Source organism: Aspergillus piperis, assembly GCF_003184755.1.
Source record: "Aspergillus piperis CBS 112811 unplaced genomic scaffold BO85scaffold_8, whole genome shotgun sequence".
Taxonomy (NCBI): domain Eukaryota; kingdom Fungi; phylum Ascomycota; class Eurotiomycetes; order Eurotiales; family Aspergillaceae; genus Aspergillus; species Aspergillus piperis.
Window position 1 is genome coordinate 570,106 of NW_020291598.1, and position 27,432 is coordinate 597,537.

Consider the following 27,432-nt stretch of genomic DNA (forward strand, 5'->3'; position numbering starts at 1 on the left):
ATCGAGGTGCATGGCAGTACAAGTAGAGTTGCACATACGAGACAATAACGTTTGATAAATGCGGGGAAAAGACTCGCAGGGGCTGGCAGCTGGCGCCGACATGGGGGAACATAATACAGTAATCTCTGCCTCTAACGAGTAACTTAATCAATGCTACTAGCTATGTGCTTTACCTACTTCGGCACGGAGCCTACTTGCCGCCCGTCAATGCCACTAGCAGGTAATATTTTGAACAAATACTGTTTATTGGTGGATCGAGGCATGGAGCCCCCAGCTAGAGTGCTTCGCTATGGCTGTCCAGTAACTAGTCACGGGAAATAGTATGTGAAGCTTTCTACCTCACGTCTATCTCCCTACATGTTGATTCAATGTAAAGTCAAACGCCATGTCCCAGCAGGTTTATACCGCACTCCGAGATTCAACACTGCGGACTTCGTCTAGGCCTGTGCCTGAGCGGCTATTCTTCCCCAAGCCAGTGCCTCTCTCTGGGTTGACGCTTGTCTGTTCATCGCTGCTTCTCAACGTGTTGTAACTGCTGCCGGCAGCATTGGATTGGCGAGCTGGCGCCTTTCGGTCTTCGCCGCCATTACCTATGGACGCTGTTGCAGAGACGTTGTTACTGGTGTTGCTGAGCTCAGCATGAGGGTCGAAAGTTTTAGTGGTTGTTGGACCAGCACTGCCAGATATAGGGATCACGCCTGCAATACCGTTGACTTTCTCCCCAGTGATGTCGTCATCTTCATTCCCTTCGAACCTCTCGCCTTTCTTTTTGTTGGTATCAGTGGTACCGGCATTAGCATTGGTGTCACGACCGCCATCTACGCGCGAGGCAGTTGCGTCCCTAGCATTGCTCGCCTGGGATTCGTTGGCCGTTGACGCAGGAACTTCGGTGCCATGTCTAGACTCAGCAGGGTCTGGCATACTGGTCTGAGACTGGTGCATGGACGAGCCATGTTGGGAATAATGATCTCCTGTGCTATGGGCGTTGCTAGCCCTATAGCTACTGTCTATGCGCGGCTCGGTGTTGTCTTCAATGTTGTCAGGCTTGAACTTATTGGCCGTCGATGATTGAACTCTGGACCCAGGAGATGACTGGGTAGCAGCCAGCATGGTTTCCTGGGGCTGATGGCGAGGGGAAACATTCTGAGAGCTCTGGCCGGGCTGTTCTCTTGTGTTTGAGAAGTTGGTGTTATCATAGTTGTTGTCCATTTGTGGGCCAGATTTCTCAACGCCGCTCGACTGGAATCCGGCAACTGTCGGCGTCGAAACATTGGTGCCATATGATAAGTCGGTTGAACCCGGCGTGTTGTATTGAGACTGGTGAAACGGTGTCGCGTGCTGCGTAGGTTGTTCCCTTGTGTTGCGTAAATATTGTTTCTGGGTCGGGTTTATAGCACCCTGGGCGTAAGGGCCAGTACTAGGTGAGGTTCCAGAAGTACGGTCGTATCGATCGCCGGTAGCACTCCGATCAAGGGAGTCAGTGATACTGCTTGGGTGGCGATTTTCGGATTGCCTGGTGTGGTTCGCATTGTTGTAGGTACTGACGTTGGGACTGAGGTCTGTCGCGCTTGTACCGAAGGCACGTTCGGTTGCTTCGACATTGTAAGAAGGACCATCAATGGGGTTCATGATGTTGGCCATTTTCGAAAGTCAAATCAGAGATGTACACGAGCGTCTTGTTATATCAGGGTTTGAGTCGGAGTTGAGGCGGGAAATATAAACATATACACTAGATATATATAATTGATTGTCTTGTGGAAATTGTCCATTGGTATGGTCTGAAGGCATGACCGTTTAAGTATTTCTCAACCTCCCCTGCGTAGTGCGTGAGATGACGTCGATAGTAGTAGGCTATCTTGATTAAACCTGTAATAATCATGATATCCCACGATGAGCTTTTACGTAGTTGTGGATGTCGATCCAGACAGGGACCATGACGTAAGTGGTAAACGATTCGCTATTGATCGGTCCAAAGTACTAGTTAACAATTTCAAAAATTTATCAGTGAATACTAGCCACGGTGAAACAACATCATCCTAAAAAAAGTATTACTGTCTAAATGTGGGGATTAACTCTAGCATGCTGTCATAGCTCCTGAGCTCACTTATCGACGTTGGGTTTCCATGGCCCCCTCCCTACAAACGGGATCGGGATGACGTGCATAGTAGTAGACTATTTCATAGTATTATGTACCTTCATGTACTCCACAATGTGATGGAAAGGACATCTCGAAAGCCGAGATTGGAATAACCATCAATCAGAAGGTTGTAAAAAGTACAATAATTATTCGACTAACCAAACATCAGAGTCAATTACTTTGTAAGTAGGTAATGAATGAGTCTGAAAGCCACAAGTATAGTTCTTTGGTAAGTAAACCCCTGCCCTTGCTGTACTAGACCTGTGAATGCGAAGAGTGAAGTGATACCTCACAACATTAGAAATCACAGAAATTGGGGAAGTTTGATTGTAATAGAGGTTAGTGGTTAAATCATGCCAAAAGAAGTAGGTACGTATGGATCCACCCAACGCACGCACGTAGTAGCACACACGCGCGGCGCGCCTGGTTTCCCGCCAAAACAACGGGACGCGCAAAAACCTCCATGGTGATTGCGACTGTTTGCAATCTACTAACAACCTCCCCTGTTCGTCAAATACAACACAGACCCATTCTCGAACTTGTCGCATACGTATCGCTTGTACACACCGTATTATCTCAGATTATACCTATTTCGAAGCCACAGAGGACACTCTGTAGGCGTTATCTGCCTACACAAAGTCCCGTTCCATATACAGGTCCTTCGTGTGGTTGAGCAAGGCACAGCACCAAATACAGGCCCGCCTTCCCTCCACTTCGACCTTATCACTCACAAGTCTCTACAGTTCTAGACACAAATCGCAGAATGCCGAGACCGCCCACAAAACGCAATCGCTTGACATCTAAGGCTCCGCCAGCCGCCGAGAATGATAGTCAACAGGGCCCCGGACGGCATGGCATAACCTCAAAAGCAAATACCAAGTCCACAGAAATTGCAAACCAGATCATCACGGATTTTCCTGAAATGGACCAAAGCGGCCAAGCCTCGGAAATCAGGCGGCAATTGAGGAACCAGACGCCTTTAACGAGAGCACAAGAACACGCGATCGAGTCCTCGCCCATTGGGGACCGTGAGACCACAGGCAGTCGCCCGGCTACGAGAGCTCGAGGGTACTCATCAACCCTCTCTGTTGTCGGGAGAAAGGGCGATACAGGCTCTAAAGTCCCAGGAACTCCCGCATTTGAAAGCTCGATATTAAGTAACTTTAGAAGGAGGCCCCGGCAGCCAAGCATCATGCAGATGATGCAAGCAGAGGACGGTTCCTCTGACCTTGATGATGATGATGATGATGTTTTCCTCGGTAGTTTGAGTCCGGAAGATGAGTCCACCCCTTTGAACCTCTCAAGGAGTAGGCCCCTCCCAATCCGACAAACTGCGTCACCATCGCCTAGACATCCAACTCCGTCCAGTGACGGGTCGCGCAAGCGTAAACTGTCTGGCGAAACACCACATGCTTCTCAATCGGACTCGGAAGTTACCGAGAATTCTCCTGTCACATCGCCTACATCACAACAGCGACAAAGCGGGATTGGTGTGTCAGTTGGTCATACTCAGTACCCGGATTCGCCTGGTGCACTCAGCCAAACGCTGGCCCCTCCCATGAGCAGCAGCCCGCCACTCAGCCCGACACATACGGAGTCACCACGTGGATCGGCCCAGCAGAAGCATATAGACAAGCCAGCTGAGCCGGCAACCACTAATAAGCTGGTCTTACCAACGTCAGCCCTTCAAGACAGGCTTTTACCTCGGAGAAACCGCTCACAACGTAAACGCTTTGGTATGGATGGTTCTGAGATCCGAGAAGATCTAATTGATGGCGATCAACCCGCCACTGAGCAGGATGACGACGATGACGAATTGTACTACCTACCGTCCAAACAATCATCCCGGGCACCAAGAAAGCGCCTGGTGGAACAGAAATCTGCAAAAAGTACCAGGACTGTACAGGGGGCGCAACCAATGGCAGATAGTGTCGAAGGCCAAATACTAGGCGGCCAGCACCCTGCTGCTCAGCCGAATGCCACGGCCAAAAAGCCAGGAGATAAAAGAATGACATACAGAACTATGGGACCTAATAAAGAGAACGAGCCGGTCGATACATCGCCTTTGTCATCCCCTTTATCGTCCCCGCCAGACTCAGAGGAGTCCGAGTCCGAATCCACTGCAGAGTCTACCCTGGGCAGCCATTTCCTTAGCGATGAATTGAGATTGCAAGCAAAGAAGTTTGCGGATGTTGATAAATGGGAGTTAGAATTCGAAGACGTGGCACCCGACAGCCAAGGCAGTGAAGTCTTCAGATAGCGGACACATCTATAATTGTTGCTCACGAGATTAGTTTCGATTAGTTATGGGATCAACTAGTTATCTAAGCGAATGGTCAGATTTGTCTGAGTAAGGAAGGAGATAGCCGCGCTATTGCGATGATAACCGGCAAGCAGAGTCCGCCAAATTAAACCCCGCAAATTGACCCCGCCGAATTCAAATTCTTCGACGCCCATGGTTTTCCCCCCAACAGTCATTTGATTCGAGACCGCATTTGAACTTCCACTTGGAAATCCCAATCATGACTACCTTGGATTCCATTCTGGCAGGACGATACCCTGCCAAAGCCCATGCCCGCCGGGTTGCCGAGCGTCTTCAAGTGGGCGGCTCTGCCCAGCATGGGATTATTTACCTTGAAGCACAGAAAACTCGACTTATCGAGGATAATGATGAGGCGATGCACTTCAGGTATGGCAGCTTATATTTACTCTGTTCCGATGCTCTCCTGTTGCCGCTTGATCACTTAAAACTTGCAAAGCTAATCAAGCTTCATGGCCCAGACAACGCCGATCCTTTTTTTATTTGTCGGGCTGCCCGCTCCCAGATTCGTCTCTGATCTACAACATTGACTCTGATAAATTGACCCTGTTCATCCCGCCAATTGACCCGGAGGATGTGATCTGGTCAGGCCTTCCCATGTCTGTTGCAGAGGCACTGAGACTCTACGACGTTGACCAAGTGCTATACACTACCGATGTAAATGCCACGTTGGCCTCGATCGCCTCAAATGGAAATGGTAACTCTGTTGCCTTTGCCATCGAGGGCCAGATTACAGAAGGAATCAAATTCGACGGCTTTCACGAAACCAATACCTCGGTATTGAAGGGAGCCATCGACAGCACGCGTGTGGTCAAAGATGAGTATGAGATCGCGCTCTTGAGAAAGGCAAATGACATTTCCGCAAAGGCGCATATTGCTGCCATTGAAGCATCCAAGACCGCCACCAATGAGCGTGAGATCGAGGCGGCTTTCATTGCAACCTGTATTGCCAATGGTGCCCGTGATCAAGCTTACCATCCCATCGTTGCCTGCGGCCAGAACGGAGCCACTCTTCACTATGGAAGAAATGATGACAACTTGGATGATCCAGCCACCAAGCAGAGGAAATCTAGCGTTCTTATCGATGCTGGGGCGGAGTACCGAACATACTGTGCTGACATTACGCGTGTTTTCCCTCTGGGTGGAAAATTTACCTCGGAAACACAGGAAATCTACAAAATTGTGCTACAGATGCAGTTGGAGGCTATTGCAATGTTGAGAGAAAATGTGCAGTGGGAAGATGTCCATGCGCATGCCCATCGCATTGCAATCAAGGGCTTGCTAAAATTGGGAATCCTACGTGGCTCTGAAGACGAATTGTTCGAGAAGAGGATTAGCGTCGCCTTCTTCCCCCATGGCCTAGGCCACTACCTGGGCATGGACACCCACGATACTGGTGGTAACCCGAACTATGCAGATAAAGACGCCATGTTCAAGTATCTACGCGTGAGGGGCCGTTTACCCGCGGGATCAGTTATCACTGTTGAACCAGGTGTAAGAATTCCTCACCCTTTTCGATCTTTTACTTGCTAAATAATCCTTTAGATCTACTTTTGCCGGTTTATCATTGATCCGTACCTTACCTCCCCCGAGACCAGCAAATACATCGACACGAATGTCCTTGAGAAGTATTGGAATGTTGGAGGAGTACGCATTGAAGATAATGTGCACATTACTCAGCAGGGTTACGAGAATCTGACCACAGCGCCAAAAGCTATAGAAGAAGTGGAGGTTCTAGCCACTTAGGGATTATCTGATGTATTCATAGTTATGGCTATCTTGCTTCCTCATAGTCCAGGAGATAAACCACACAGTTTAGAGAGCCCTGTAAAGATTGACTTTCGCCACGTACTGATTTTAGCAAATATACATCATACGTTGATAGGTAACCAGCAGAAGACCAGGAATGGTAGTAACTTCGATGGTAGCAAATCACGACTCGGAAAATTCCCGGAAATATGCCTCCGGACAGCTGCATAGAGCTGGCATCTGGATGGGCACCAGAGGCAAAGATACTCGAGATTGGTAGAAGTACCATAGTCGCACTGAGCCCTGGGATAAAGTGCGATATAGCTGAAGGTTGCTTGTGAAGCAATGCTAAGAGCTCGTTGGCGATAGATCGTGGGTAATTAGGCGAGTTCTCATGTTATACAAAATGACGATGTACCGCTTTGGCTTTCTGCTTGGAGCCGTGCAGAGGGTTGCGTCATTCTTGTCCCCCCTTATCCGGTGTAGGATTCAATCAAATCTCTGAAATTTTCGTTTACTATAGCCCACTCCGAAGTCGTTTCCGTCCGCTTCCTTTCACGGCCGACTCAGACTCAGCCTTGTCCTGGGCACGCTTCTCCTTCTGATCGAGGACAAGACTAAGAACATCGAAGCTGAATTGGGGAACCTCAACACACAGCTTTCGGAATTCCTCTTCAGCCTCGTGGCGGAGAATGTGGCTCCTCAGGGCCCAAAAGGTGGCCACTGGCTTTCGAATAGTAACATCGTCGACCGGAGTGTTCATGTAGACATAGCGAGCATATGCGATCTCTCCATGCGAGGTGCTGTTGATACGGTGAATCTTTGAGTGCGCTAGTGTTTTGAGCGCAGGGATCCCCAACTTGTCGGCCAAGGTGTATACTCGCGCATGCTTCAACAATTGTTCGCCACTATCGTCTATTTCGCCGGAGACTGCTTCTTGTTCGGTAGGTGTTTCAAGCTGGGAGGCCGAATAATCGCGGGTATACTGAAATTGGAGGAAATAACCAAAGGCTTCCACATTCTCCTCGGGAAGCTCAATGCGACGCTATCGGATATCAGAGCGCGGCTATGCAGAAGAGTAAATCGCATCAATTACTTACAGCGCTCGATTCACCCAAGGCAGTGACCTTCTCCGCAAGAATAGGCGACTCCAAAAGCAAACTTTGATGTGCCGACAAGCTAGTCTTGCTCTCTCCAGTTCCGACGACCAGTTCCACGATAGGTGACTTCAGGAAGCTGAAATACTGTAAGTTCAAAGGTCATATAGAGAGACAGAACATGCAGGCGCGGATATCAAATAATTGGATTGAAGAAATGATACGGGCCCTTACTCAAGGAATTGGAAGCCAGGGTTTTTCTTGGGGAGTGCTGGTGCCGTTTCTGGCTCAGCTGCGCCCGCGTCTGGTAGATCGATGTCTTCAGTGGAGTCTGCCTGGCGTTCGTTCACTCCACTTGAAGGCGCAGTTACATCGACATCACGGTCGCCAGTTTTCTGTGTAGGGTACGTGCTTTCGCTTTCGTTTCCGACGTTCGAAGAGGTCTCTGGCGCGCCCACTTGAACCTGAGGCGCGTCCATAATCTCGTAGAAACTCAGATGCGCGTTGGGATATGAAGTTCCAGCTACTGCGGCTGGACAAAGAAGGAAGGGATAGGTATTTGAGAGGACAATCAATCTGCGGCTGAGCAGCAGAGACAAATGTCTCAACAAGACGGATAGTAGGATGAAACGAGCGGTTGTCTATGACAGGAACACAACAGTGTCAATCTTATCCGTTAGTACCTAGTTCACCTACTACTTTGGTACTAGTAGTACGGATATGGTAAGGTACGGTTAGCAAGCTAAGCTAGACCTGAAAGGGACTTTTGATAAACATGCAAAGTAGGTTCCTTTACAGTAAATGAAAACAACATAGTAGTCATTTCCCGACTTGTTCAGTCTGAGACATCCATTTGCTAGTACGTAAAAAAAATATGCAAAAAAAAAAAAAGAGAGACTACCTTTGCGCTGTAGATAGTAGATAGGGTAGGCCACGGCTCAATGGTCCCTAGTACATGGCTTACCGTGCAATTGAATCGAATTTGGTGGATTCGGGTTCCACTTGGGAAGGTCTTCTCCAATCTCCATAGTAAGGACTCCGTGCGGACTCCGTACCTGCATGGAAGGCAAAATCAGGCATTTAGCAGCGACTGAGTTCCACGCTATACAACTCTACTCCGTACAATTCATTGCCACACAAGAATTATTAGTAGCACTCGTACTAGTTATACGTACCGGGTCAACGGTAGTTACTCCCTTGCAATGGTTAGTAGTACTAGTAGCCCCTTCTGCTGCCAAAATGACTACTCTGTTACTTCTTTTTGAAGAAGACGTGAAGTCTTAGTCCTCGAGGACGTCTCTAATTGACAGAAAGGTCTATCATCTACAGTAAATCATTGATGCGATGTGATTATAGATATATAGAAATACAGAAATATGTATTTATATAGAGAGAGAGAGAGACTTGTATAGGTAAACTCATCTTAACACCAAGAGTAAGTCCAGTTATACACTGGGTACAAAAGGGTATAAACAGCAAAGGAAGGCGGAGGAGGTAATAGTAGTATCATCATCAAGTGCGGGGCAGGAATGTCTTGGAACGCGAATGTAACAGAAATTAAGAAAGAGACCCAACTTGGGAAGAGACCCGACTCTTCCGCCCGCAGAAATCGGGTTGATAGGATGGTTTCCCCTAGTAGTCCCCTCTAAGTAGCTAAGCTAAAAATCCCACCCGAATTAAATACAATAATAATAAAAGAACAGTAGGAGGATAAGTAGTAAAAGAATTTTTTCTTTACGCTCTCTTTTCCATCCAGTCGTCCGGCCGGTAATATAAGAGGGGCACATGCAACCTACTATTCCTTTCACTTTGTTCTGGCGGATTAGCTCCCCACGAGTTCCCAGCTTTACCGGTCTGAAGGCCAACGTCAACTTCTCGACTCAAGTCCGGTGGTCTCTTCGACTGCCCCAGATTCACAGACGTAGTATGGCGACTAGCATCAACCCCCCCAGGGATCCTAATACCCTGAGCAACTATAACAACTGGATTTGCACCCACATCACTGCCAACTTCGACATCCTTTTTGATCAGAAAAAGCTCGTGGGAAATGTCATCCACAAGCTCAAGTCAACTACCAACGGTGATTCGAAAGAGATTATTTTGGACTCTAACCATGTCACAATCGGAGACGTCAAAATCGATGGCAAGCCTTCTGACTGGGAGCTTCTCCCTCCGTTGGAACCTTACGGCTCTGCCTTGAAGATCAAGCTCGATCAGGGAGTGAACTTGGACGAAACCATTGACGTTGAGGTACATCAGAAATTCTGAACACCCAGATACCTTCCTCGCTGTTACCTGGCCTAACACTGCAGACCATTAGATCTCCGTTCAGACTACTGAAAAGTGTACCGCACTCCAGTGGCTGACCCCGGCTCAAACATCCAACAAGAAGCATCCATACATGTGTAAGCCAGTTCAGCCCTTCTTCCGCCCAGTATCTGTCAGAATTACTCAGACCAGGCGTGATTGTTGAACTCATTGGAGCTGCTTACAAGAGTTCAATCTAGTTTCCCAGTGCCAGGCGATCCATGCACGATCCATATTTCCCTGCCAGGATACGCCGGATGTTAAGAGTACCATCGACTTCAACATCTCGTCCCCCCTTCCTGTGATTGCTAGTGGCTTGCCTGTTCGGGATGGCCTGGGGGTCTCGAAATCTGAGGGCAGATCTTTGTACCAGTTCCATCAACGTGTCCCAATCCCGAGCTACCTCTTCGCTCTAGCCAGCGGGTAAGCCTGTCATCTATCCACTAATTTCTATCAGTTGGCTCATGAATGACAGTGACATCTCAGAAGCTCCAATTGGACCCCGCAGTGTTGTGGCCACCAGCCCCGACAAGGTCCAGGAATGCCAGTGGGAGCTCGAAGCAGATACGGAGAAGTTTATCGGTGCAATCGAGGTTTGTGAGCCGCCTGGTGCAATGGACATCTCTGACCAAGACAGAAAATCGTATACCCTTACGCCTGGGGCGAGTATAATGTCCTGATTCTCCCACCAAGCTTCCCTTACGGAGGAATGGAAAATCCCATCTTCACGTTCGCCACTCCCAGCATTATTTCTAAGGTACGTATAGGAACTGTCTTGTGCAATAAAATGCTGTCTGATGCTAAATGAGACGGGTTAGGACCGAGAAAATATCGATGTCATTGCCCACGAACTCGCGCACAGCTGGAGCGGCAACCTCGTGACCAATGCATCCTGGGAACATTTCTGGCTGAACGAAGGCTGGACTACCTATTTAGAGAGGCGGGTAAGCTTGTTTTCCCTGCCCCTTCCCGCCGGCTGAGGCAGCTAATCATTTCTTTTTGCTGACAACGCTTTAGATTCTAGCTGCCGTGTGAGTTTAGCATCATGTCTTGCCGCTGTAACCAGTTACTAATCGAAACTAGACATGGGGAGGCATATCGACACTTCTCCGCCATTATAGGTTGGAAAGCACTCGCTGACTCCGTGGAGCATTTTGGGCATGACCACGAGTTCACTAAATTGATCACGGACCTCAAGGGCAAGGACCCCGATGATGCTTTCTCCAGCATCCCCTACGAGAAAGGATTTAACTTCCTTTTCCACCTGGAAACACTTGTAGGAAAGCAGAAATTCGACCGCTTCATCCCTCACGTGCGTCACCTAGGGCTCATAAGCAAACCGAACCTACTGACTTAATTTTGATCTTTTAGTACTTTACGGTGTTCAAGGGGAAGTCACTAGACTCCTACGAGTTCAAAGCGACTCTCTTGGACTTCTTTGACGCTGACGCAGAAGCGGTCAAACTGTTGAATGATCTCGACTGGGATACCTGGTTCTATGCCCCTGGGCTACCTCCGAAGCCTCAGTTCGATACATCACTTGTTGACGTTGTTTACGAACTTGCCCAGAAGTGGAAGTCCCTTCCGGATACCTCCTTCAAGCCGCAGCCCAGCGATATCGAGAACTTGAGTGCAAACCAGATCGTCGTCTTTTTGGAACAAATGCTTCTCCTTGAGCAGCCGCTTACTCCTGAGCTGTCGAAGCTCATGGGCGAAGTTTATGGACTTGCCAAAAGTGAGAACATAGAAGTCGCCAATCTGTATTTCCAGGTGGGCCTGAAAGCTGGCGATGAGAGTGTTGTCGACCCTGCGACCGAACTACTAGGCAGAATTGGAAGAATGAAGTTTGTGAGACCATTGTAAGCTGCCTTGCACCGAAAAGACAATTCATGACGCTGACAGAGCAACCAGGTTCCGTAGTTTGCAGAGAGTCAATCGGGAGGTTGCAGTCGCAACTTTCGAGAAGCACAAGGACTTCTACCACCCTATATGCCGAGCAATGGTCGAGAAGGATCTCTTTGGAAAGAGGGACGTCTAGCAATATAAACGAACCCATGGCACCCTGACTGATTTACATAATGGACAAAAAAAAAATCAACTTAAACTCATACCTGAAATAATCTTCCAGCAATGTCAACTACGCTTATTAGCCACGATAGTGATAGCAAATAAACAATTACTTCTCCACAATACATGGGATCATGCAAGTTCAAGCCCAATATGTTACATTATAATCAGTAGACATGATAGTTATACGTACAAAGGGCGAACACAAGAACGCCGACGGGTAGTTTCTAGCTTACAATGTCACCGCTTGCTATCGACCATCTTCTGATCGACTTCGGAATGAGAGAAAATACCCGGCTTCCCGTTCCTTTGCCGGTCCAGTTGGAAGACCAAGTCCGCTTCGTGCACCTGATTGAGTTCGGAAAGTACTCGCCGCATATACGCAACGACCTGAGCTATCTTCGACCAATCCAAGTCCTTGCCGTCTGGTGCAGTATGGCTCGCCTTCCAGAGGTTTCTCCAAACGGCAGCTCCCAGCACTGCATCTCCCTTAATTAGGCCTTCATCGTAGGCTGCCAAAACACCGCGCCATTGGATAAAAAGATCCTTGAGGAACTTATTGCGTATACCGCGGCTCGTCAACCCGTGAAGCACATCCATGCGATGCTCGGCACTATGTGAGAAGTGGTCGATCAAATGGCGGGAGTAGGTTTGAAGGCTATCGTGCGACGGCAACGCGCGCAACCGGACCGTCAATAAGTACATGTGCAGGAATGTAACCTGCGACCATGTCGAGAAAGTAGGAACGAGACCCAATTCTGGTGGATGATGCTCGTTAGCCACGCACCCCAAGGTACCACGTCACATCATCCATAAAGATGAAGACACCTAAGTAAACTTACCTTCATACCACCATCCTTCACCTACTCCCAAGTCTTCCCCGGCACTTGTCTTGGGAACCTGAGCTCCTTTTTGAGACAACTGAGGTATCTTGTAGTCTGCTTGTTTGGAGCAGGCCTCGAATAGCTTCTGTGTCATTCCGTAGGCGACGTAGGTCTCTGCTGCAGTACCAGGGCGCGGCCCGATCGCGCGAGCTAGCTGGGAAGAATTTCGCCGACTTTGCGAAGGAAGAGCGAAGCATGAGGCCAGCGGTTGTTGCTGATGGCTAGTGCAGCGGTGAGATACCGAGGGCTTCGAAGCATGAATCGATGTTAGAAGTGACTGATTATACGCCTGTACCTAATGTTATTGCCTTGTCAGACGAAATGTTATTCATATTGTCCTCTGTGCCAGAAGAGGCCGTACCTGAGGCCGCGGGCACTGAAAATTGTAGAGCCCCCGAAGGGACAGGTTCTTCGGGCCTGCGGAAGGCATTGTTGATTGTCTGTATAGCACAACCCCTAATTGGTTCTAGCCACGGCTTATACCCGTTTGGATCGTACGGGGCCTTGTTGCGTTAAGATGTTAGATGGGAATCTTCCTTGATTACAATCCGAAAACTTGAGACTGCTCCATACTCCGGAGGAAGCTAGAAGCCCGCGAGATCAACGATGTTTGCACTGTTTGCCGCCAAGCGTTCCCAGTTCATCTAACTAGCTAGTACGTCACGACTACTTCTTATCAACTACGATCCCTACCATATGTATTGGAATGTGACAAGCATAGGTAGGTGCGCGGTTTTAGGCCATGAGCAGGATTGTCGAGAGTCTCCAGAAGGATAGTAAATAACCATTCTGTCTATATCACCTACCCCATTACTATGACGCTCTTTCGTAAACAAGGCCATGGTATATGAGCTCTACCATGATAGTATCGTCATATATCATTCAACGTGAATCGCCGGGCTTCGATCGATACTATCCCTAAGGGCCTGTCTCACTGAGTAAAGATTATCGCAACCAGGTCACCGCGCGTGGTATTGCCTCGACCACGTACTTCATTTATCCAGACTACTGCTGGCATGAGTTGCCCTGAGTAGCACTGAAGCGACTCAAATTACTGAAGTAGGCGGCATATAATCTATGTGGTGAGATAGAGCGGTCATCCATATTCCGGTTGCACTTCCTACAACCAGTTGGAGCCGTGACTGTGGGTTGGGCCTCAGTGCGTGGTAGATGGGGTAGACTGTGGTAGTGAGTATCCATTGTATTGGTGCTTCATTCGTGAAGAGCCACCCTCTCTAAGCGCTTTTCGACAAGCGGGAGGATTTCCGAAAGCCTGTTAGGGTCTCTCATGACGGCCGGCACATCGTCCCTGGTCGCTGCTAAGGTCTGAAGACTGATTAGTTCCCTGAGCCACTCAAATTGGATCTAGTACCCGAAATCAGAGAATGCGACAAGCTTACCCGTCTTACCGCCTCATATTCACATTCTCTAGACTGATACTCTCTGATGATCTCCATCTCATCGAAGTCAACGTAGACTCTCGTGTCCCGAAGCCGGAACAGAACGTTGTCTAGCCGCATGAAGAACCTCGCAAGGAGAAGCAGCCTAGACGGCATGACTCGAATCTTGCATGAAAACATAGTAATGCCGTTATCAGCAAGTTCATCCTCGTAAAGAATGACGTCGTCATAAAACAAGATAGGGTCGGGCCGCTTCAACAGTTCGATAGGGATGGGCTTCGTTGTTGCTATGAAAGGCCGACTCCCAGGTTTCACTGTGCCCGTGTAGTCCGTAGTGTAAGACCAATCGAAAGGTTTGACAACTTCTTTGATTCCTTCGTGAGTCTTCTCCCTAACAACCAGTCAGCCACAAATATGTGCGAGTTGACCTGTGAGGCAAGCAACGATGATGCAGTACCTGCTCTTCTGCCATTCTCTCGAGTACGCGACTTTGAGCATCGATGTACCAGTTTTGTCCACACGATCTAAGGCATCGAAGGCGTTGAAAGCTATGCCCCACGGGCTTTGTTCATGTTCAATCGCAACAAAGTTGTCACCGAAAATCATTTCTGGTGGTGTTATTCCTAGTTCTTTCGTCATTTCCTCAATTGGATCCGCCTTGAGTATTGGCAGTTTCTGAGTGATGATCTTGAATCCTTTAACCGTCACGGAATTGGGCTTCTGAAAGCTGGGCGAAGTTGCGGTACTCGCCATATTCGCTGACGCCGCGTTGCTACGTGAAGTCATGCTATATTATAATGAGTGGGTGGGAAGCGACAGTGATGGCATATACACAGGCAGGAGAGAGAATATGAGGATATGAAAGGAGTCAGAAAAGAGAGAATGGGTCCTTTTGCTTCACAGGTATGCATCGTCGGCGTTCCCCATGGCCGGCCGATAGATCATACCCCGCGGTGTCGGAGAAAGAGGCGGTCCGAACTGTTGCTGGGGTGATGTGTCTGGAAACCAAACCGGATAAACATCCGAGCGTCGCTAGAGAGCTGCCAGTTCTCCCCAACCTTATTTATCTACTCACTCGTTCTCCATTATCCTCTTCCAGCTCGTCATCTAGACTGCTTTCTCCTCTATAGACTCTCTGGGGCCTGACTATGACTTTGTAAGGCACGATAGTCCTGATAATTGCCTGCAAACCTCGTTTAGCTCTTTTCCCGTCGCCCATCACTGTCAATTACATTTTTCTCCATGGCCTCCAAGACATTGGAAGCGCGCCTCGAGCGCCTTTCCGTCAAAGACGAAAATGACAGCGGACACAATGGCGGCGGCTACCCGAAACCTAAGGTATGAGTCCTGGAGTACGCCTTGTATAGTACATGGCCTGTTAATGCCGTACATCAGAGCTCCCTATCAACAGCCATGTCTCTTTCGGGCCTTGGAGCTGCAGGGCAATATAGCGGCTCCAATCGATCCAACCTGCTGAAGCTGGCTCTTCAAAATACCAATGACAACAAAGTCAATGCCATGAACGTTGCTCAATCCCCTACAAAGGGCTCCCAGAATACTTTACCGAGTCGCAACCTAGATGAGAATGGAGAACAACGCCACCCAAACCCGCTATATGAGCAACCGGCACCCAAGAAACTGCACCTTGGAATGTTTGAGATCGGAAAACCTCTAGGAAAAGGAAAGTTTGGTAGGGTGTACCTGGCCAAAGAGCGGTCCTCTGGTTTTGTATGTGCACTCAAAGTCTTGCACAAATCTGAGTTGCAGCAGGGTGGAGTGCAGAAGCAAGTCCGCCGGGAAATCGAGATTCAGAGCAATCTTCGTCATCCGAATGTTCTAAGGCTTTATGGGCACTTCCATGACAGCAAGCGGATCTTTCTGATTCTTGAATTTGCCGGTCGGGGAGAGTTATATAAACACCTTCGCAAGGAACATCGATTTCCTGAATGGAAAGCTGCTCAGTACATCGCCCAAATGGCTGCTGCTTTGAAATACCTCCACAAGAAGCATGTCATGCATCGTGATATTAAACCCGAAAATATCCTAGTCGGCATCCACGGGGAAATCAAAATAAGTGACTTTGGATGGAGTGTACATGCACCCAACAACCGGAGGCAAACAATGTGTGGAACGTTGGATTACCTGCCTCCCGAGATGCTCAAGCCGGGCTCACAGGACAATTACTACAATGAGAAAGTCGATTTGTGGAGCTTGGGTGTCTTGACCTACGAATTTCTTGTTGGAGAAGCTCCCTTTGAGGATACCCCTGTTATGACACAGAGGCGGATTGCAAGAGCGGATATGTCGGTTCCATCATTCGTGAGCCCTGAGGCAAGGGATCTTATCAAACGCGTATGTGAGCCCAGCCGCCCCTTATGGAGTAATTGCTAATGTCTTCTAGCTCCTTGTTCTGGATCCTGAGAAGCGAATCTCTCTTGATGAAATCCAGCGGCATCCTTGGATCCTTAAACACTGTGTTAAGGATGAGCGAACCGTGAAGCGCAGTTCTGGTTCTGCTTCGACAAAGGATACCAAATAATAACGTAATACTTATGCATTCATGGCGCTTTGGCGTTGAGACGTGTGGTCTTCTCTGCCACTTCTTGTGATTGGGTTTCGTGCGGAGTGCGTTGAGCATGCTGGAGTTCTATGATTATCTGCTTTTTGCGGCGTCCGGTCCTTTGGCTCTATTATTTAATGATATATCTTTGCAGGTGGCGTATCAAATACTATATACACATGAGTGGCGTTTATCGCAGAACTGCAGCGCTCGAACAATAGTAGTATCATCGGTAGATCTCGTCGAAGGGTCGGGTGTCTCTAAAACAGCTGTCCCATACTTCATTTACAACCTTCTCTGCATGGGCTTCATCCTTGCATGTTGGCCTTGCTCGTACAGACAGGATCGCTCTTCTTCTAACACACTCTTGATGCTGCTGTGTGAACTTCCACTGGCCCCTCCGGAAGAACTCGCGCGCCCACCGACATTCACCGCTGAGGGAGCTTGCTCGAATCTGGTCTTTTTCGTCAGCCAATGGCTGCCAATTTCAGGTGATTATGATCTTGGGAGATTAAATACCTCGGTACAAGCTGCGTGCCGCAGATTGTTCATCCAGTCAACTTTGAATCTGAGGTGGTCGTAGGCATGGACCATTTCATGAGCCATTGTATCCTCCAGATGTCCCTGGTCCTTCATCTCGTTTGCGCAAATTAAAATACCATAATCGGGGTCGAAGCCTCCAGCTTTTCGATTGGTACATCGGCGACAATAAATATTATGGCTATGAAGGTCTCCCCCAAGCTGTCGAATGCTGTCACTCATGAATCGAATTATGGGACCTTGTGATTCCTTGAATTAGCTGTAACCCTGACTAAGTACCCAAGCCCTGGGAATCCGCGAAGAGGCAAAGGGAAATAACTTACTGAACTGTAAGAGATAATCGCGCTGATCCTCGCAACGTTTACAATCGGCGGCCTCATTCCGGATATCCCGAGCAACACGGAATTGTTCTTTCCCTTCATCTGTCATTCGCCCTGCTAGGATGGAGAAGATATTGCGCCATTGCGTCCAGGTATCGTCGCCCGGTATGTAGCCCGTATCCTGATTGCCGGGTTTCGAACCGGTATTGGGAGACTCTGAAGCCGACATTTCGCCTAAACATACAAGGACGAGAAGCCAGCGCAGTGAAATGGATACGGAAGAAGCGCTGCGGAAAGATCGTCCAGGCCGATTCCGCCATCAGCTCTCCGCATTGGCGGTGAAAGATGTGCCTGGCAAAAAATAGATATTCCCCGGAAAATCACACACGGCAAATGGGATGCCCGATCGAGCTACAAAGACTAGCGCAGCCTGTCTGACATCGTTGCGTCTGGGAGGGAGGTCGGATACCGCCGATTGCCAGTGTCGCCATCAGATGGGTGATTGTGTGAACAACATTTCTGATTAAACAACTCCAACTTCACTTCACAATGGCTTCCAAACCTCTCACGATCGTCATCAAGCTAGGTGCGGGGTATCCAATTACAAGCCCGGGCATTTACTGTTACAGATTCGCTAACACCCATTTTGGTTACAAACAGGGACGAGTTCCATCGTGGATGAGAACACCCATGAGCCTATACTGTCGATATTGACCTTGATTGTGGAAACTGCCGCCAAACTTCATCGCGACGGACATAATGTCGTGCTCGTTTCATCCGGAGCTGTCGGCGTCGGTCTACGGAGAATGGATATCGAGGAGAGGCCCAAGCACTTGCCCCGTATACAGGTAATAAGACACACAATGCTACGGATCGCCAGATATCCAGGTGCTGATTTATGAACATTAGGCTTTGGCAGCGGTTGGGCAATGCAGACTGATGAGTCTTTGGGACGGTCTTTTCTCGCATCTCCGTCTCCCCGTCGCACAGATCTTGTTGACCAGGAACGACATTGCGGATGTAAGTGTTCATGCTGGTTCCTGGAGTTACGTTTCACATCTGACACCGGTACAGAGGACACAATATCTCAACGCTCAAAATACCTTCGCACAGTTATTTGACATGGGTGTGATCCCCATAGTCAATGAGAACGACACTCTCGCAGTCTCGGTATGCTTCGGCTACTTGTTCTATGAAGCGAAAAAGCAAAGCAAACGCTTACTCTAACTAGGAAATCAAATTCGGTGACAACGACACACTGTCGGCGATAACAGCAGCTATGGTCAAAGCCGACTACCTCTTCTTAATGACGGATGTCGACTGTCTATACACGGCTAACCCACGCCACAATCCGGATGCGAAGCCTATCGAGGTCGTCACGGATATTTCATCTTTGGAGGCTGATGTTTCGTCTGCCGGATCCTCTTTAGGGACAGGAGGCATGAGTACCAAGATCGTCGCTGCCAAGTTGGGAACCAGTGCGGGCGTGACCACAATCATCACCAAAAGCTCCAAACCGGGTAATGTTCATGAAATTGTCAGATACCTTCAGCAAACGGAGCAACTTGACCTGGGGTCCGAAGAGTCTTCAGGCTCGCCAGACTTGCCCACTCCGCCCCCACTACACACTCGATTCATTCCCTCGGAAACCCCGATTCAGTCTCGGTCTTTCTGGCTTCTTCATGGCCTGAAACCTCGAGGTACACTATATATTGATCATGGCGCTTATAGTGCTCTCCAGAAAAAGGCTGGCTTGCTTCCGGCAGGTGTTATAGGGGTGGATGGACATTTTGGCCAACAGGAAGCAGTGCGCCTGGTTGTGGTAGAGAAGATATCTCCAGACGCTTTGAATGGGGAGTTCCTTCATCATGGCCAGGAGCCGAAGGAGGTTGGGCGTGCCCTAGTCAATTACGGCAGCAGTGAAATCATCCGCATCAAGGGCCAGAGAAGCACACATATTCAGTCACTACTTGGTTATGCAGATAGTGAATATGTGGCTCTTCGAGAAAACATCTCTTTCACACAAAATAACGATAGTCCACGTCACTGAAACGCAAATGCTTCTAACATTTTGCTATCTTGAGAAGGAGAAGGAACGATCGATGAGTAACAGACAATCATATAATTAGAATTGCATATAACAAAAGTATAGGCTAAACAATGGAAGGGACTAGAGCTTTGCTTATTTTCCAAGAATTTAAACATATATGTAGTAGGCTTGGTGTTTCCGATAAACACCAAGAGGCCAGCGTTGACCAATATAGTAACCACTTTGGTGTAAACATACATAGCTGGGAAATGCCTGGAGTTAGGTATAACTCGTATTCCCAAGCTCCAGTCTGCCAGTCCGGAAATGCCACATACAAGCCATCAATATGTAGGAATATTGAGGCATAGGACAGGGAGCGTACTAAGTACAAAGGAAGCCATGGAGTGATCGAGCAACAAGTATTGACAGTCCAGACCTTACAAGCCAGAACCGCCATACGCCTCAATCTTTCCATCTTTCCAAAAACCGCTTCATTTTAGTATCTCCAGCATGTGGTGCAGGAGAAGCCTGTGGAGATGAGTGCCATTAGCCCAGTTTCGCAAAACCTTGAGAAGAGAAAAAACAGAATCGCTATTGACAAGACCCGGCTACGTTATACTTACTGTATTTTCAATGCTAACGACGGAGTATGTTTCTGAGGCGGACAGTGTCATCTGAACGGTAGCCTGAGGTAGATAAGTTGTAGCAACAGAATACGCGCTCGTTGGATATTGGGGTGTTGGTGTTCCCGCCGGAATTGTACTTCCAGGCTTCTTAGCCATGGGTGCGTATCTTGTAGGTCCAGTCTGCAACTGATAGGGAATCGTGAAGGGCCCAGCCACCTGTCTCTTTCGTAGTTCTTCGTGATTGTCATCCTCAAGGCTCGAAGGGAAGGAGTCTGTAGAGTAGATGGCCGAATGAATTCCATTTAGGACAGTCGGTGAGAATGAGCCGGTCATGTTCGTGAGGGTGAAGCGATCCGAGTAGTTGACAACAGAGGTTTCAGGACCAGAAGCGGCAATCCTAAAAAAGCTGCACGAGATGCAATCGTCAGCAGTGAAAGGATTTGACAGGTAAGATCGAAACCCTCTGTCGTGTTTCATGGGAGCATTGGAGGAGGGCTTACTATGCGTTCGCATCATTGCCGCCAACCTCAGGATCAATCTTGAATGAAACTGAATTGCCCCTGGTAAAGAGCGCGTCTTTGACGAGGAGAGCTACATCCTCCTGTATCGAAGATCTGGGTATTAGTAGGGTTTGAATCAGGGGCGAGAACATTGACAGAGCACGCACATTGGATCCTTCTGTGTCTCCGCCTGCACAAAGATAGAGGTCATACTGTACGAGGGAAGCAAGTCGAGGTAATGCGCCAGAGTCCCTCCAGTGAGCAGTAACCACATCCCCAGCTCTGATGACCGCACCGGCTGCTGGTTCGATGAACTCGATATCTGCGAAAGCAGTTGGGAGAAACGATAGCGCAAAGTATACCACTGTGCGCGCGAGTCTCATCATGGGAAGAGCAAGAAAGAGGGGAGGAAAAAGGAACACAGATGCCAGAAAAATCGAGCGTGGACAAGTAAATCAAAAGAGGGAAGATGGCCAGAGATGTCTGTTGACACCCTCCCGTCACCCCCTGCAATCAACGGCATGCTGGGAAGCCTGCTGTGCTACCGAAGTATATACCTGTATGTCCTAATCGGGAACTATAACGCACGGGCCATGAACCAGGCATCAAGGCGTTAAGGAATCAAGGCCAGCACCAGCTTCGGCCAGAATCCCGCTCCGAAGGTGGCATGATCCGTCTGGCCCACCCGCTTGCTGGTTTCGTTGTCACCGCTGCAATTTCCAGCAACCAACAAGCAACAACTTGGACGTCAGCCAATTTCTGGACAGGATCACAGCTCCTAGGCTTTGGTTTACTAATTGGCTGCGTCAGAATTGTTGCCCTAACCAGACTTGGGGAAGACGAGGGACAAGAAGTTCTGCGCTTGCGGATTGGTAGCTTCTTGAATACATACTGCGGAGCTCGACCTGTTCATGCCCTACACAATCAATCCCTTTTCACTACTCACCGGATAAGTGAAGAACCCCTTTGCATCAGTCCCCCGTGCTTCACGTGAGCATCTGTGAAAGATGCAATCTCATGCGAACTGGAAGACCCTTGAGGGAATAGCTACCAGTCTGCTTGACGGCAGTCCCATTGCAATTGCAGTCACAGTCTTCATCGCATTTGGGCTACCTATTCTGCTGCACCTGATCTTCTACCGAACAGTTGCTTCTCCACCCTCCAGCAATTTCTTACTCCTTGGTCCCAGTGGGGCTGGCAAGACCGCTCTCTTGAGCCTGGTATGTTTAATCTTAACTTGGCCTTGCTTTGTGCATTCCCCTCTCCACCCCTCCTGCCCAAGTTGTATGTAGCTTGTGCTAACGGTCTTCTTTCGTCTACAATAGCTTGAGACTAAATCATCACGTGTTCCTCCCAAAGACTCTCGGCTCACACATACCTCGCAAACGTCTACTGTCGCTACCATCAGCCTTCCCGCCTCCATCCAGACCGCTTCGAACCGCTACCGCTCTGTCAATGACACCTCCCTGAAGGATATCTCCAAGAACCCTGTCAAGTACCGCGTATGGGATACTCCGGGCCATGGGAAACTGCGGGGATCTCAGGGACTTGCGACATTGCTGTCAATGTCAACGTCTAAGGATGTAAAGTCCAAGTTGCGCGGAGTCCTCTTTATGGTCGATACGGCTGCTCTTGTCGAGGCTGAGACTATGCGAGATACAGCTTCATATTTGTATGATGTGCTTTTAGCCCTCCAGAACCGAGCCCTTAAGAAGGGCAAGAATTCCGCCAAAGCAGCCTCGGAGATCCCCGTTCTCGTGGTGGCCAACAAGCAAGACCTTTTCACTGCCTTACCTCCAGGGTCAGTGCGTGAAAAGCTGGAGGCTGAGATTGACAGAATCCGGAAGTCCAAGAGCAAAGGTCTCATGGATGCTAGCGCTGACGCTGGAGTTGATGAGGGCGAAGACGATATCCTGGGAAGTACTGACACTCGGATCAAGTTCAGCTTCCGAGGCCTAGAAGATGAAATTGGCTTGACTGTTGACATTGTCGGTGGCGCAGTCAAGAGTGATGAGGAGGGCAACCTCGGGGCCGGCGTCAGAAAGTGGGAGGAATGGATTGGCCAACGCCTCTGAACTGGATGTTCGTATATCACTTGGGCTAGTGACAGTGCTACTGGCCCTAGAGATGGGATGAAACGATACGAGAAATATCTTGAAAAATTGCATAACTCCTACATACAATCCAGACAGTCCATATAAGCCCTATGCGCCGGAACGATTATCATGAGCAGAAAGTGGAATCCTAACTATCACGATATACCGGGAGTTCAGCCAAAAAGGTTCGATGACCGTAGTAATTCTGACGGATACATCTCGGAGCATCTGCTATCAGGTCTCTTGTTGCCAATGAAGGCCCAGATGCTCTGTCACCTTGGTATCTATCCAATCCTGTACGCAATCAGAAACGCGAGGAGAAGAGGCAGGGTCACAGAGGGCAGAACGTAAGAATACGTACCCAAAGGTTGCGGGCGAGAACCGGGTCATTACCAATGTCAGTCGTTGCGTCTGGCTTGGCAATAGGAATGTAGTATTGGCCGCGAATCCCATCAACACGAATCCGATCACTTGTAGCCAGATAGACGGCGGTGGCGGCGCCGTCTTGTGTACTTTGCCCAATGATTGAAAAGACATAACGGAAAACTGCACCGAGGGTAGTCCCTACATACTCGTCCCAGGCTTTCCATTGCTCTGTGACAATGTTCCCAGGGAAGAAAACATTCACGTAGATATTGTTAGCGTTGGGACCTTCTTGCTCAATTCGACGGGCGAGTTCTCTCGTAAAGAGAATGTTTCCCAACTTGGAACGACAATAACGCCAGAAGCCATCAATATACGGATGCATAGGCATCACACGTGTAGTTGTGGTAAGCTGGTTAAAGTCCAAGGTACGGCATACCGAGTGCAGCGAGGAACTAGTGACAACAATCCGGGCTTCTCTGGATTCGCTATGCTGGTTTGCTGTGCGTTTCAGAAGTGGTAGGAGCAGGGTGACCAATTCCTGGTGGCCAACGCAGTTTGCCGCAAAGACCATTTCCACTCCCTGGGGTGATCGTTCGTAATTGGTTGTGACACCAAGGCCTATAGAACTTGTTCTGAATCAATCGACTATTGCCGCTAGTTCGTAATACGTAGTATAATAGTGAAAAGGAGGGGAAGTAGTGGTGGTATAGAAGAAGGTGTCGTACCGCCATTGCAAAAAATGATATCTAGTCGTTTTGTTATACTTCTGACCTGATCAGCTGCTTCCTTCACGGCGAAGATATCACCCAAATCACATTGGACGAAAGTGACTCTTTTGTCGTCCTTGCCTAGGTTGATATGACGACGTTGCCATTCTTCTTTGGCTGCTAGGAATTTGTCACTGTTTCGACCGAGGACCAAAGCTCTGTCTATATTATGAATAAGAAGCTGGGCGGTGATCTCTAAAATAACATCATTTTCAATTAGAAAAGCTGATTCAAGACTCGGCCGCGGAAGGAGAGACGACATTGCAGCGATAACTAGTAGGGTAGATAGAGTAGAGTTAGTTACCTCTTCCTATGCCTCCGTGACCACCCTTTTAATTGTCATGTTAGCGATAGTCTCCTGCAGGATTGTGATATTTTGATTTCTCGGTTATACTGCGAGTCTTTTATACATGATTCGGTAAACGAATAGTAGACATACTGTTACCAAAGCCACCTTCCCATCCAACGGTGGTGTATCCCGTAAGGAAAATTCTCTATAGGTGAATATTCCTGTCATTATAAATGTCTAATAGTATCCAAAGGAAGAGACGATGTATAGTTTAAGAGGGATCTCTATTGCTGGCCATCCTTTGGGGGTACAATTCGGATTCATTGTTAATTAATATCGAAACCGGTGATTTGAGTTACAGAACAGTGGACCGGAGACGTCATTCTGGGCCTCTGTCATATACGTCAGTCCTACACACATGTCAAGATGCGCCAACTTAATGGTAGTGTTTGATTGCTCGTTTGACCTGAACTATCTAGCGTTGTTCCAATTAACTCCATACCGCCCATGACACAGCCTTCGTTATATGACTATATGACTTGAGAACTGTGTGCCGGAGGGCATCCGCCAAGAAAAAGAAAAGAAAATTGAAGATATAGTTGATACTCTCCAGATTATAGCATACCGGTTGAAAAGCCAAGTTGCAGTCGCTAGAATATTATAATCTTAGTTACCCGAGGTGCCATTGTTGTCGTTGTGAAGCATCCAGGTGAGGAGATCGACCTTGGTCGCCACCGCAACCGGCTTCATGGCACCTTGGTCATCTCGCTCAGTAACCACAGCTGCGCTGTTCCATTCAAGGAATCGGTTGAGAACGCTCAAAGGCGTATCCATGGTGATCTCCACAAATTTCCGATCTCTGATATGGGGCTTCGCGTTAGCACTACCGTTCTGGCCGGCCTGCGAGCTGGCAAGCCCCATATCTCTAGGATCGGTGACAATTTCCGGGATCTTGCTGAAATCGAACATAACATCAGCAACCGGGCTCTTCCCGGTAGCACGTCCATGGGTCAGCCGGCTGAGAACATTTCCAAGGGTAAGCAGTCCGACAAGCTTCTTGCCAGAAGGAGCAAGAACGGGAAGTTGGTCGAAACCTCTGTCGCGCATCATTTCAATGGCAATTTCACAGGGGATGTTGGATCGGACGGTTGTGATGGGCTTCAATCTCAGGGCCTTGACCTGTGAGCCGGCGAAGGCATCGCTCTTCGCCTGTGGCTGTAACGCCGGGAAGGATGTGGGCTCAGGGGTCGATGACAGAAGACCATTCGCAGCGAGCCAGTCGTCATCGGCAAACTGTACTAGGTTAGAGGACTCGTCAAAAAACAGCCTAAGAGCACATGAAGACTTACTTTGGTAAGATAACTTCTGATGCTGTCGGGCAGGACGACGACAACCACGTCATCCTTCTTGAATCTGTTATCCTTCGCGGCTTGCGCCAAAGCGGAGATGGCACTTCCACTGCTTCCACCAACAAGAAGACCTTCCTCGGCGATTAGCCGCCGAGAGTATTGGAACGACTCTTTGTCGGCGGTCTTGTACCACTTGTCAACTGCCTGGCGATCCAAGACGTCGGGGATGAAATCATATCCGATACCCTCGACCTTGTAAGGCTCGTTCACATGCTCCTCGTTCAGCGCAGCAGGAAGTGCCAAGATAGATCCATGGGGGTCTGCTGCAATGACCTGGATATCGGGGTTGTGCTTCTTGAGGCCGCGAGAGATACCAGTAATCGTTCCACCAGTGCCAGCACCGGCGACAACCGCACTAATCCGACCTTCTGTCTGAGTCCAGATTTCCTCTGCGGTCCCAAACTCGTGGGCAAGGGGATTGTTCACGTTCCCATACTGGTCCAGAATGTGCGCATTGGGAAGCTCTTTCTCCAAGCGCTTTGCGACGCCAATGTGAGATTCCGGGGAGTCGAAAGCCGCTTCGTTGGGAGTACGGATGATAGTAGCATTCAAGGCACGCAATACGGACACTTTCTCGGCGGACATTTTTTCAGGCAGAGTTATGATAGTCTTGTAGCCTGCATACTCCGGGAAGATTATTAGCCGAAAAGATCGCAACTTAGAGATCCTGGATCAACTAACCCTTGACGGCCGCAACAAGAGCTAGACCGATACCACTAGTGGTAGGAAATCATACAAATTAGAACATTTCCTTTGAGAGCATCTGCGTGATTTGCGGAAACGGGGACCTACGTGTTACCGCTAGTAGGTTCGATCAAAGTATCGCCAGGCTTTATGCGCCCAGATCGTTCCGCTTCTTCAATCATGCGCAAAGCGATGCGATCCTTCACGCTCCCGCCAGCATTGAAATATTCACATTTGGCGTAGACGGTGGCTTCGATTCCCAAGCTGCGCGGAATCCTGTTTAGCTTAACCAAGGGAGTATTGCCGATATTTTGGGTAATCGTATCAAGGGCCACCGGAGGACCGGCCGGGGTGGTTTTCGTGGACATGGTAGGTATCGGAGAGAGCTGAATTTCGTAAACTGGGTTAACCGTGAGGAAGAGAAGTTATGAAGAGCAATTGAGGGCCGTGTGCGAGTATATTAGGGGTATCAGAGGTGAGGAAATGAGACAAGAAAAAAGAAAAAAAATTTGGCAAGGCAAAAAATCTCGTAACAGATTGGTGGTATACCCCTCCCGACGGTAGCCGTTTACGATGTGCCAGTGCCACCCAACCGCATTCGCCATATCGCTCGAGTTCACGAAATTCCTGCATAAGCACCACGTGATCGCTGCATGGTCTGACATGTAAAGTTAGTAGTAACTAGTTGGGCTACATGAGATAATGTCATAGTTAGGAGTTGTCGTCATTAGAGGCTTGGAGGATGGCAATTGTTCACTTGACACAGAAGGATTGTGATAACGGGCGATCTCCCTCATCTCATGGAATTTAGCTTCTTCCATTTCTTCCACAACTTGGTGGAGGCAAGGTGGGTATTTACACGCACCACCAATCAGAAAACACACCCCTCATGTAGGTACCATGTACAGAATACTATCTACCTAGAACCATAATCACATACTAGACTAGTAGTTAAGCAGATCCCGAAAGAAAATAAGGTACTCCAACAGGCACCACATGACGGCAATTCCCTACTTACGTACTTTGGATATAGAGTATCTACGTAGATCAGATCAGCAGGATTGACCCCTGTCAACTAATTTTAGTAGATAGAGATGTGTATGGGTAAGCCTTGAATACAACATCGGTGATGGAATACTAAAAAGACATTGTGACATCCTTTCCTTGCAACCAGCACTAGTAGCATCACCTTCCAGTCCCGAAGAAGGTACTGACGAATAAAAATGACGTCTTCTATCTGCGGGGAAGTTCTCTCAATACCTCAGTAATTCCATGTGGAAGATAG

The 27,432-nt window shown here is 48.7% G+C and overlaps 14 protein-coding genes across 14 annotated transcripts; 6 read left to right on the forward strand and 8 right to left on the reverse strand.

The window, feature by feature from the left end:
• Nucleotides 1-226: 226 nt before the first annotated feature.
• Nucleotides 227-1,994, reverse strand: BO85DRAFT_449002 (uncharacterized protein). The gene has a single exon (XM_025660068.1). The coding sequence runs from the start codon at nucleotides 1,639-1,641 to the stop codon at nucleotides 400-402; it is 1,242 nt and encodes a 413-aa protein (XP_025515808.1). The 5' UTR covers nucleotides 1,642-1,994; the 3' UTR covers nucleotides 227-399.
• Nucleotides 1,891-4,397, forward strand: BO85DRAFT_438119 (uncharacterized protein; the record flags this gene model as incomplete). Its single annotated transcript, XM_025658655.1, has 7 exons — nucleotides 1,891-1,938; nucleotides 2,092-2,164; nucleotides 2,307-2,319; nucleotides 2,360-2,366; nucleotides 2,439-2,475; nucleotides 2,718-2,751; nucleotides 2,900-4,397. The coding sequence occupies 7 exons, from the start codon at nucleotides 1,891-1,893 to the stop codon at nucleotides 4,395-4,397; spliced, it is 1,710 nt and encodes a 569-aa protein (XP_025515809.1).
• A 131-nt stretch (nucleotides 4,398-4,528) lies between these two features.
• Nucleotides 4,529-6,217, forward strand: BO85DRAFT_288636 (aminopeptidase P family protein). The gene is made up of 3 exons (XM_025655244.1): nucleotides 4,529-4,826; nucleotides 4,919-5,951; nucleotides 6,003-6,217. Exons 1-3 carry the CDS (start codon nucleotides 4,660-4,662, stop codon nucleotides 6,201-6,203), a joined length of 1,401 nt encoding a protein of 466 aa, XP_025515810.1. The 5' UTR covers nucleotides 4,529-4,659; the 3' UTR covers nucleotides 6,204-6,217.
• A 392-nt stretch (nucleotides 6,218-6,609) lies between these two features.
• Nucleotides 6,610-7,915, reverse strand: BO85DRAFT_288621 (uncharacterized protein). Its single transcript, XM_025655242.1, has 3 exons — nucleotides 7,538-7,915; nucleotides 7,307-7,442; nucleotides 6,610-7,251 (listed from the first exon to the last, which is right to left on the reverse strand). Exons 1-3 carry the CDS (start codon nucleotides 7,780-7,782, stop codon nucleotides 6,724-6,726), a joined length of 909 nt encoding a protein of 302 aa, XP_025515811.1. The 5' UTR covers nucleotides 7,783-7,915; the 3' UTR covers nucleotides 6,610-6,723.
• Nucleotides 7,916-8,914: 999 nt separating this feature from the next.
• On the forward strand, nucleotides 8,915-11,728 carry BO85DRAFT_449004 (bifunctional aminopeptidase/epoxide hydrolase). Its single transcript, XM_025660069.1, has 10 exons — nucleotides 8,915-9,553; nucleotides 9,624-9,708; nucleotides 9,811-10,033; nucleotides 10,086-10,203; nucleotides 10,248-10,367; nucleotides 10,429-10,554; nucleotides 10,628-10,641; nucleotides 10,694-10,922; nucleotides 10,982-11,469; nucleotides 11,522-11,728. The coding sequence occupies exons 1-10, from the start codon at nucleotides 9,089-9,091 to the stop codon at nucleotides 11,646-11,648; spliced, it is 1,995 nt and encodes a 664-aa protein (XP_025515812.1). The 5' UTR covers nucleotides 8,915-9,088; the 3' UTR covers nucleotides 11,649-11,728.
• BO85DRAFT_396569 (uncharacterized protein) lies at nucleotides 11,579-13,069 on the reverse strand. Its single transcript, XM_025657002.1, has 3 exons — nucleotides 12,923-13,069; nucleotides 12,520-12,856; nucleotides 11,579-12,435 (listed from the first exon to the last, which is right to left on the reverse strand). The coding sequence occupies exons 1-3, from the start codon at nucleotides 12,989-12,991 to the stop codon at nucleotides 11,918-11,920; spliced, it is 924 nt and encodes a 307-aa protein (XP_025515813.1). The 5' UTR covers nucleotides 12,992-13,069; the 3' UTR covers nucleotides 11,579-11,917.
• Nucleotides 13,070-13,773: 704 nt separating this feature from the next.
• Nucleotides 13,774-14,714, reverse strand: BO85DRAFT_371118 (TIP41 family protein; the record flags this gene model as incomplete). Its single annotated transcript, XM_025655986.1, has 3 exons — nucleotides 13,774-13,887; nucleotides 13,962-14,352; nucleotides 14,419-14,714. The coding sequence occupies 3 exons, from the start codon at nucleotides 14,712-14,714 to the stop codon at nucleotides 13,774-13,776; spliced, it is 801 nt and encodes a 266-aa protein (XP_025515814.1).
• Nucleotides 14,715-15,023: 309 nt separating this feature from the next.
• Nucleotides 15,024-16,761, forward strand: BO85DRAFT_468546 (aurora family serine/threonine-protein kinase). The gene is made up of 3 exons (XM_025662270.1): nucleotides 15,024-15,299; nucleotides 15,357-16,313; nucleotides 16,363-16,761. The coding sequence occupies exons 1-3, from the start codon at nucleotides 15,204-15,206 to the stop codon at nucleotides 16,498-16,500; spliced, it is 1,191 nt and encodes a 396-aa protein (XP_025515815.1). The 5' UTR covers nucleotides 15,024-15,203; the 3' UTR covers nucleotides 16,501-16,761.
• Nucleotides 16,550-17,729, reverse strand: BO85DRAFT_288978 (mitochondrial inner membrane protease ATP23). Its single transcript, XM_025655246.1, has 3 exons — nucleotides 17,385-17,729; nucleotides 17,041-17,300; nucleotides 16,550-16,975 (listed from the first exon to the last, which is right to left on the reverse strand). The coding sequence occupies exons 1-3, from the start codon at nucleotides 17,608-17,610 to the stop codon at nucleotides 16,748-16,750; spliced, it is 714 nt and encodes a 237-aa protein (XP_025515816.1). The 5' UTR covers nucleotides 17,611-17,729; the 3' UTR covers nucleotides 16,550-16,747.
• Nucleotides 17,658-19,575, forward strand: BO85DRAFT_420211 (glutamate 5-kinase). Its single transcript, XM_025657887.1, has 5 exons — nucleotides 17,658-17,967; nucleotides 18,042-18,229; nucleotides 18,291-18,401; nucleotides 18,456-18,551; nucleotides 18,613-19,575. Exons 1-5 carry the CDS (start codon nucleotides 17,931-17,933, stop codon nucleotides 19,429-19,431), a joined length of 1,251 nt encoding a protein of 416 aa, XP_025515817.1. The 5' UTR covers nucleotides 17,658-17,930; the 3' UTR covers nucleotides 19,432-19,575.
• BO85DRAFT_449008 (putative beta-1,6-glucan biosynthesis protein (Knh1)) lies at nucleotides 19,488-21,016 on the reverse strand. The gene is made up of 4 exons (XM_025660070.1): nucleotides 20,704-21,016; nucleotides 20,537-20,637; nucleotides 20,034-20,442; nucleotides 19,488-19,938 (listed from the first exon to the last, which is right to left on the reverse strand). Exons 1-4 carry the CDS (start codon nucleotides 20,920-20,922, stop codon nucleotides 19,873-19,875), a joined length of 795 nt encoding a protein of 264 aa, XP_025515818.1. The 5' UTR covers nucleotides 20,923-21,016; the 3' UTR covers nucleotides 19,488-19,872.
• Nucleotides 21,017-21,220: 204 nt separating this feature from the next.
• BO85DRAFT_420213 (signal recognition particle receptor subunit beta) lies at nucleotides 21,221-22,899 on the forward strand. Its single transcript, XM_025657888.1, has 2 exons — nucleotides 21,221-21,756; nucleotides 21,862-22,899. Exons 1-2 carry the CDS (start codon nucleotides 21,544-21,546, stop codon nucleotides 22,609-22,611), a joined length of 963 nt encoding a protein of 320 aa, XP_025515819.1. The 5' UTR covers nucleotides 21,221-21,543; the 3' UTR covers nucleotides 22,612-22,899.
• On the reverse strand, nucleotides 22,739-24,282 carry BO85DRAFT_513484 (putative short chain dehydrogenase/reductase; the record flags this gene model as incomplete). Its single annotated transcript, XM_025664709.1, has 5 exons — nucleotides 22,739-22,926; nucleotides 22,994-23,616; nucleotides 23,724-23,960; nucleotides 24,070-24,094; nucleotides 24,205-24,282. The coding sequence occupies 5 exons, from the start codon at nucleotides 24,280-24,282 to the stop codon at nucleotides 22,867-22,869; spliced, it is 1,023 nt and encodes a 340-aa protein (XP_025515820.1). The 3' UTR covers nucleotides 22,739-22,866.
• Nucleotides 24,283-24,484: 202 nt separating this feature from the next.
• BO85DRAFT_396588 (cystathionine beta-synthase CYS4) lies at nucleotides 24,485-26,714 on the reverse strand. Its single transcript, XM_025657003.1, has 4 exons — nucleotides 26,256-26,714; nucleotides 26,145-26,179; nucleotides 25,404-26,080; nucleotides 24,485-25,347 (listed from the first exon to the last, which is right to left on the reverse strand). Exons 1-4 carry the CDS (start codon nucleotides 26,513-26,515, stop codon nucleotides 24,721-24,723), a joined length of 1,599 nt encoding a protein of 532 aa, XP_025515821.1. The 5' UTR covers nucleotides 26,516-26,714; the 3' UTR covers nucleotides 24,485-24,720.
• Between the last annotated feature and the right edge of the window lie 718 nt (nucleotides 26,715-27,432).

Coding starts and splice junctions, on each gene's coding strand:
- BO85DRAFT_449002 (XM_025660068.1), bottom strand. CDS start 1,641: ATGGCCAACATCATGAACCCCATTGATGGTCCTTCTTACAATGTCGAA.
- BO85DRAFT_288636 (XM_025655244.1), top strand. CDS start 4,660: ATGACTACCTTGGATTCCATTCTGGCAGGACGATACCCTGCCAAAGCC. Junction 4,827..4,918: donor GATGAGGCGATGCACTTCAG/GTATGGCAGCTT, acceptor TTCATGGCCCAG/ACAACGCCGATCCTTTTTTT. Junction 5,952..6,002: donor TTATCACTGTTGAACCAGGT/GTAAGAATTCCT, acceptor ATAATCCTTTAG/ATCTACTTTTGCCGGTTTAT.
- BO85DRAFT_288621 (XM_025655242.1), bottom strand. CDS start 7,782: ATGGACGCGCCTCAGGTTCAAGTGGGCGCGCCAGAGACCTCTTCGAAC. Junction 7,443..7,537: donor CCTGGCTTCCAATTCCTTGA/GTAAGGGCCCGT, acceptor ACAGTATTTCAG/CTTCCTGAAGTCACCTATCG. Junction 7,252..7,306: donor CCTTGGGTGAATCGAGCGCT/GTAAGTAATTGA, acceptor GATATCCGATAG/CGTCGCATTGAGCTTCCCGA.
- BO85DRAFT_449004 (XM_025660069.1), top strand. CDS start 9,089: ATGCAACCTACTATTCCTTTCACTTTGTTCTGGCGGATTAGCTCCCCA. Junction 10,204..10,247: donor AGTTTATCGGTGCAATCGAG/GTTTGTGAGCCG, acceptor TGACCAAGACAG/AAAATCGTATACCCTTACGC. Junction 10,368..10,428: donor CTCCCAGCATTATTTCTAAG/GTACGTATAGGA, acceptor GAGACGGGTTAG/GACCGAGAAAATATCGATGT.
- BO85DRAFT_396569 (XM_025657002.1), bottom strand. CDS start 12,991: ATGCCTTCCGCAGGCCCGAAGAACCTGTCCCTTCGGGGGCTCTACAAT. Junction 12,857..12,922: donor TTCAGTGCCCGCGGCCTCAG/GTACGGCCTCTT, acceptor CAATAACATTAG/GTACAGGCGTATAATCAGTC. Junction 12,436..12,519: donor TGAAGGATGGTGGTATGAAG/GTAAGTTTACTT, acceptor ATCATCCACCAG/AATTGGGTCTCGTTCCTACT.
- BO85DRAFT_468546 (XM_025662270.1), top strand. CDS start 15,204: ATGGCCTCCAAGACATTGGAAGCGCGCCTCGAGCGCCTTTCCGTCAAA. Junction 15,300..15,356: donor GCGGCTACCCGAAACCTAAG/GTATGAGTCCTG, acceptor GCCGTACATCAG/AGCTCCCTATCAACAGCCAT. Junction 16,314..16,362: donor CAAGGGATCTTATCAAACGC/GTATGTGAGCCC, acceptor AATGTCTTCTAG/CTCCTTGTTCTGGATCCTGA.
- BO85DRAFT_288978 (XM_025655246.1), bottom strand. CDS start 17,610: ATGTCGGCTTCAGAGTCTCCCAATACCGGTTCGAAACCCGGCAATCAG. Junction 17,301..17,384: donor CGATTATCTCTTACAGTTCA/GTAAGTTATTTC, acceptor AGGAATCACAAG/GTCCCATAATTCGATTCATG. Junction 16,976..17,040: donor GGCACGCAGCTTGTACCGAG/GTATTTAATCTC, acceptor GAAAAAGACCAG/ATTCGAGCAAGCTCCCTCAG.
- BO85DRAFT_420211 (XM_025657887.1), top strand. CDS start 17,931: ATGGCTTCCAAACCTCTCACGATCGTCATCAAGCTAG. Junction 17,968..18,041: donor CACGATCGTCATCAAGCTAG/GTGCGGGGTATC, acceptor GGTTACAAACAG/GGACGAGTTCCATCGTGGAT. Junction 18,552..18,612: donor ACGACACTCTCGCAGTCTCG/GTATGCTTCGGC, acceptor TACTCTAACTAG/GAAATCAAATTCGGTGACAA.
- BO85DRAFT_449008 (XM_025660070.1), bottom strand. CDS start 20,922: ATGATGAGACTCGCGCGCACAGTGGTATACTTTGCGCTATCGTTTCTC. Junction 20,638..20,703: donor GAGACACAGAAGGATCCAAT/GTGCGTGCTCTG, acceptor TCTTCGATACAG/GAGGATGTAGCTCTCCTCGT. Junction 19,939..20,033: donor TCGTTAGCATTGAAAATACA/GTAAGTATAACG, acceptor TCATCTCCACAG/GCTTCTCCTGCACCACATGC.
- BO85DRAFT_420213 (XM_025657888.1), top strand. CDS start 21,544: ATGCAATCTCATGCGAACTGGAAGACCCTTGAGGGAATAGCTACCAGT. Junction 21,757..21,861: donor AGACCGCTCTCTTGAGCCTG/GTATGTTTAATC, acceptor CGTCTACAATAG/CTTGAGACTAAATCATCACG.
- BO85DRAFT_396588 (XM_025657003.1), bottom strand. CDS start 26,515: ATGTCCACGAAAACCACCCCGGCCGGTCCTCCGGTGGCCCTTGATACG. Junction 26,081..26,144: donor TCTTGTTGCGGCCGTCAAGG/GTTAGTTGATCC, acceptor CGGAGTATGCAG/GCTACAAGACTATCATAACT. Junction 25,348..25,403: donor TCAGAAGTTATCTTACCAAA/GTAAGTCTTCAT, acceptor AACCTAGTACAG/TTTGCCGATGACGACTGGCT.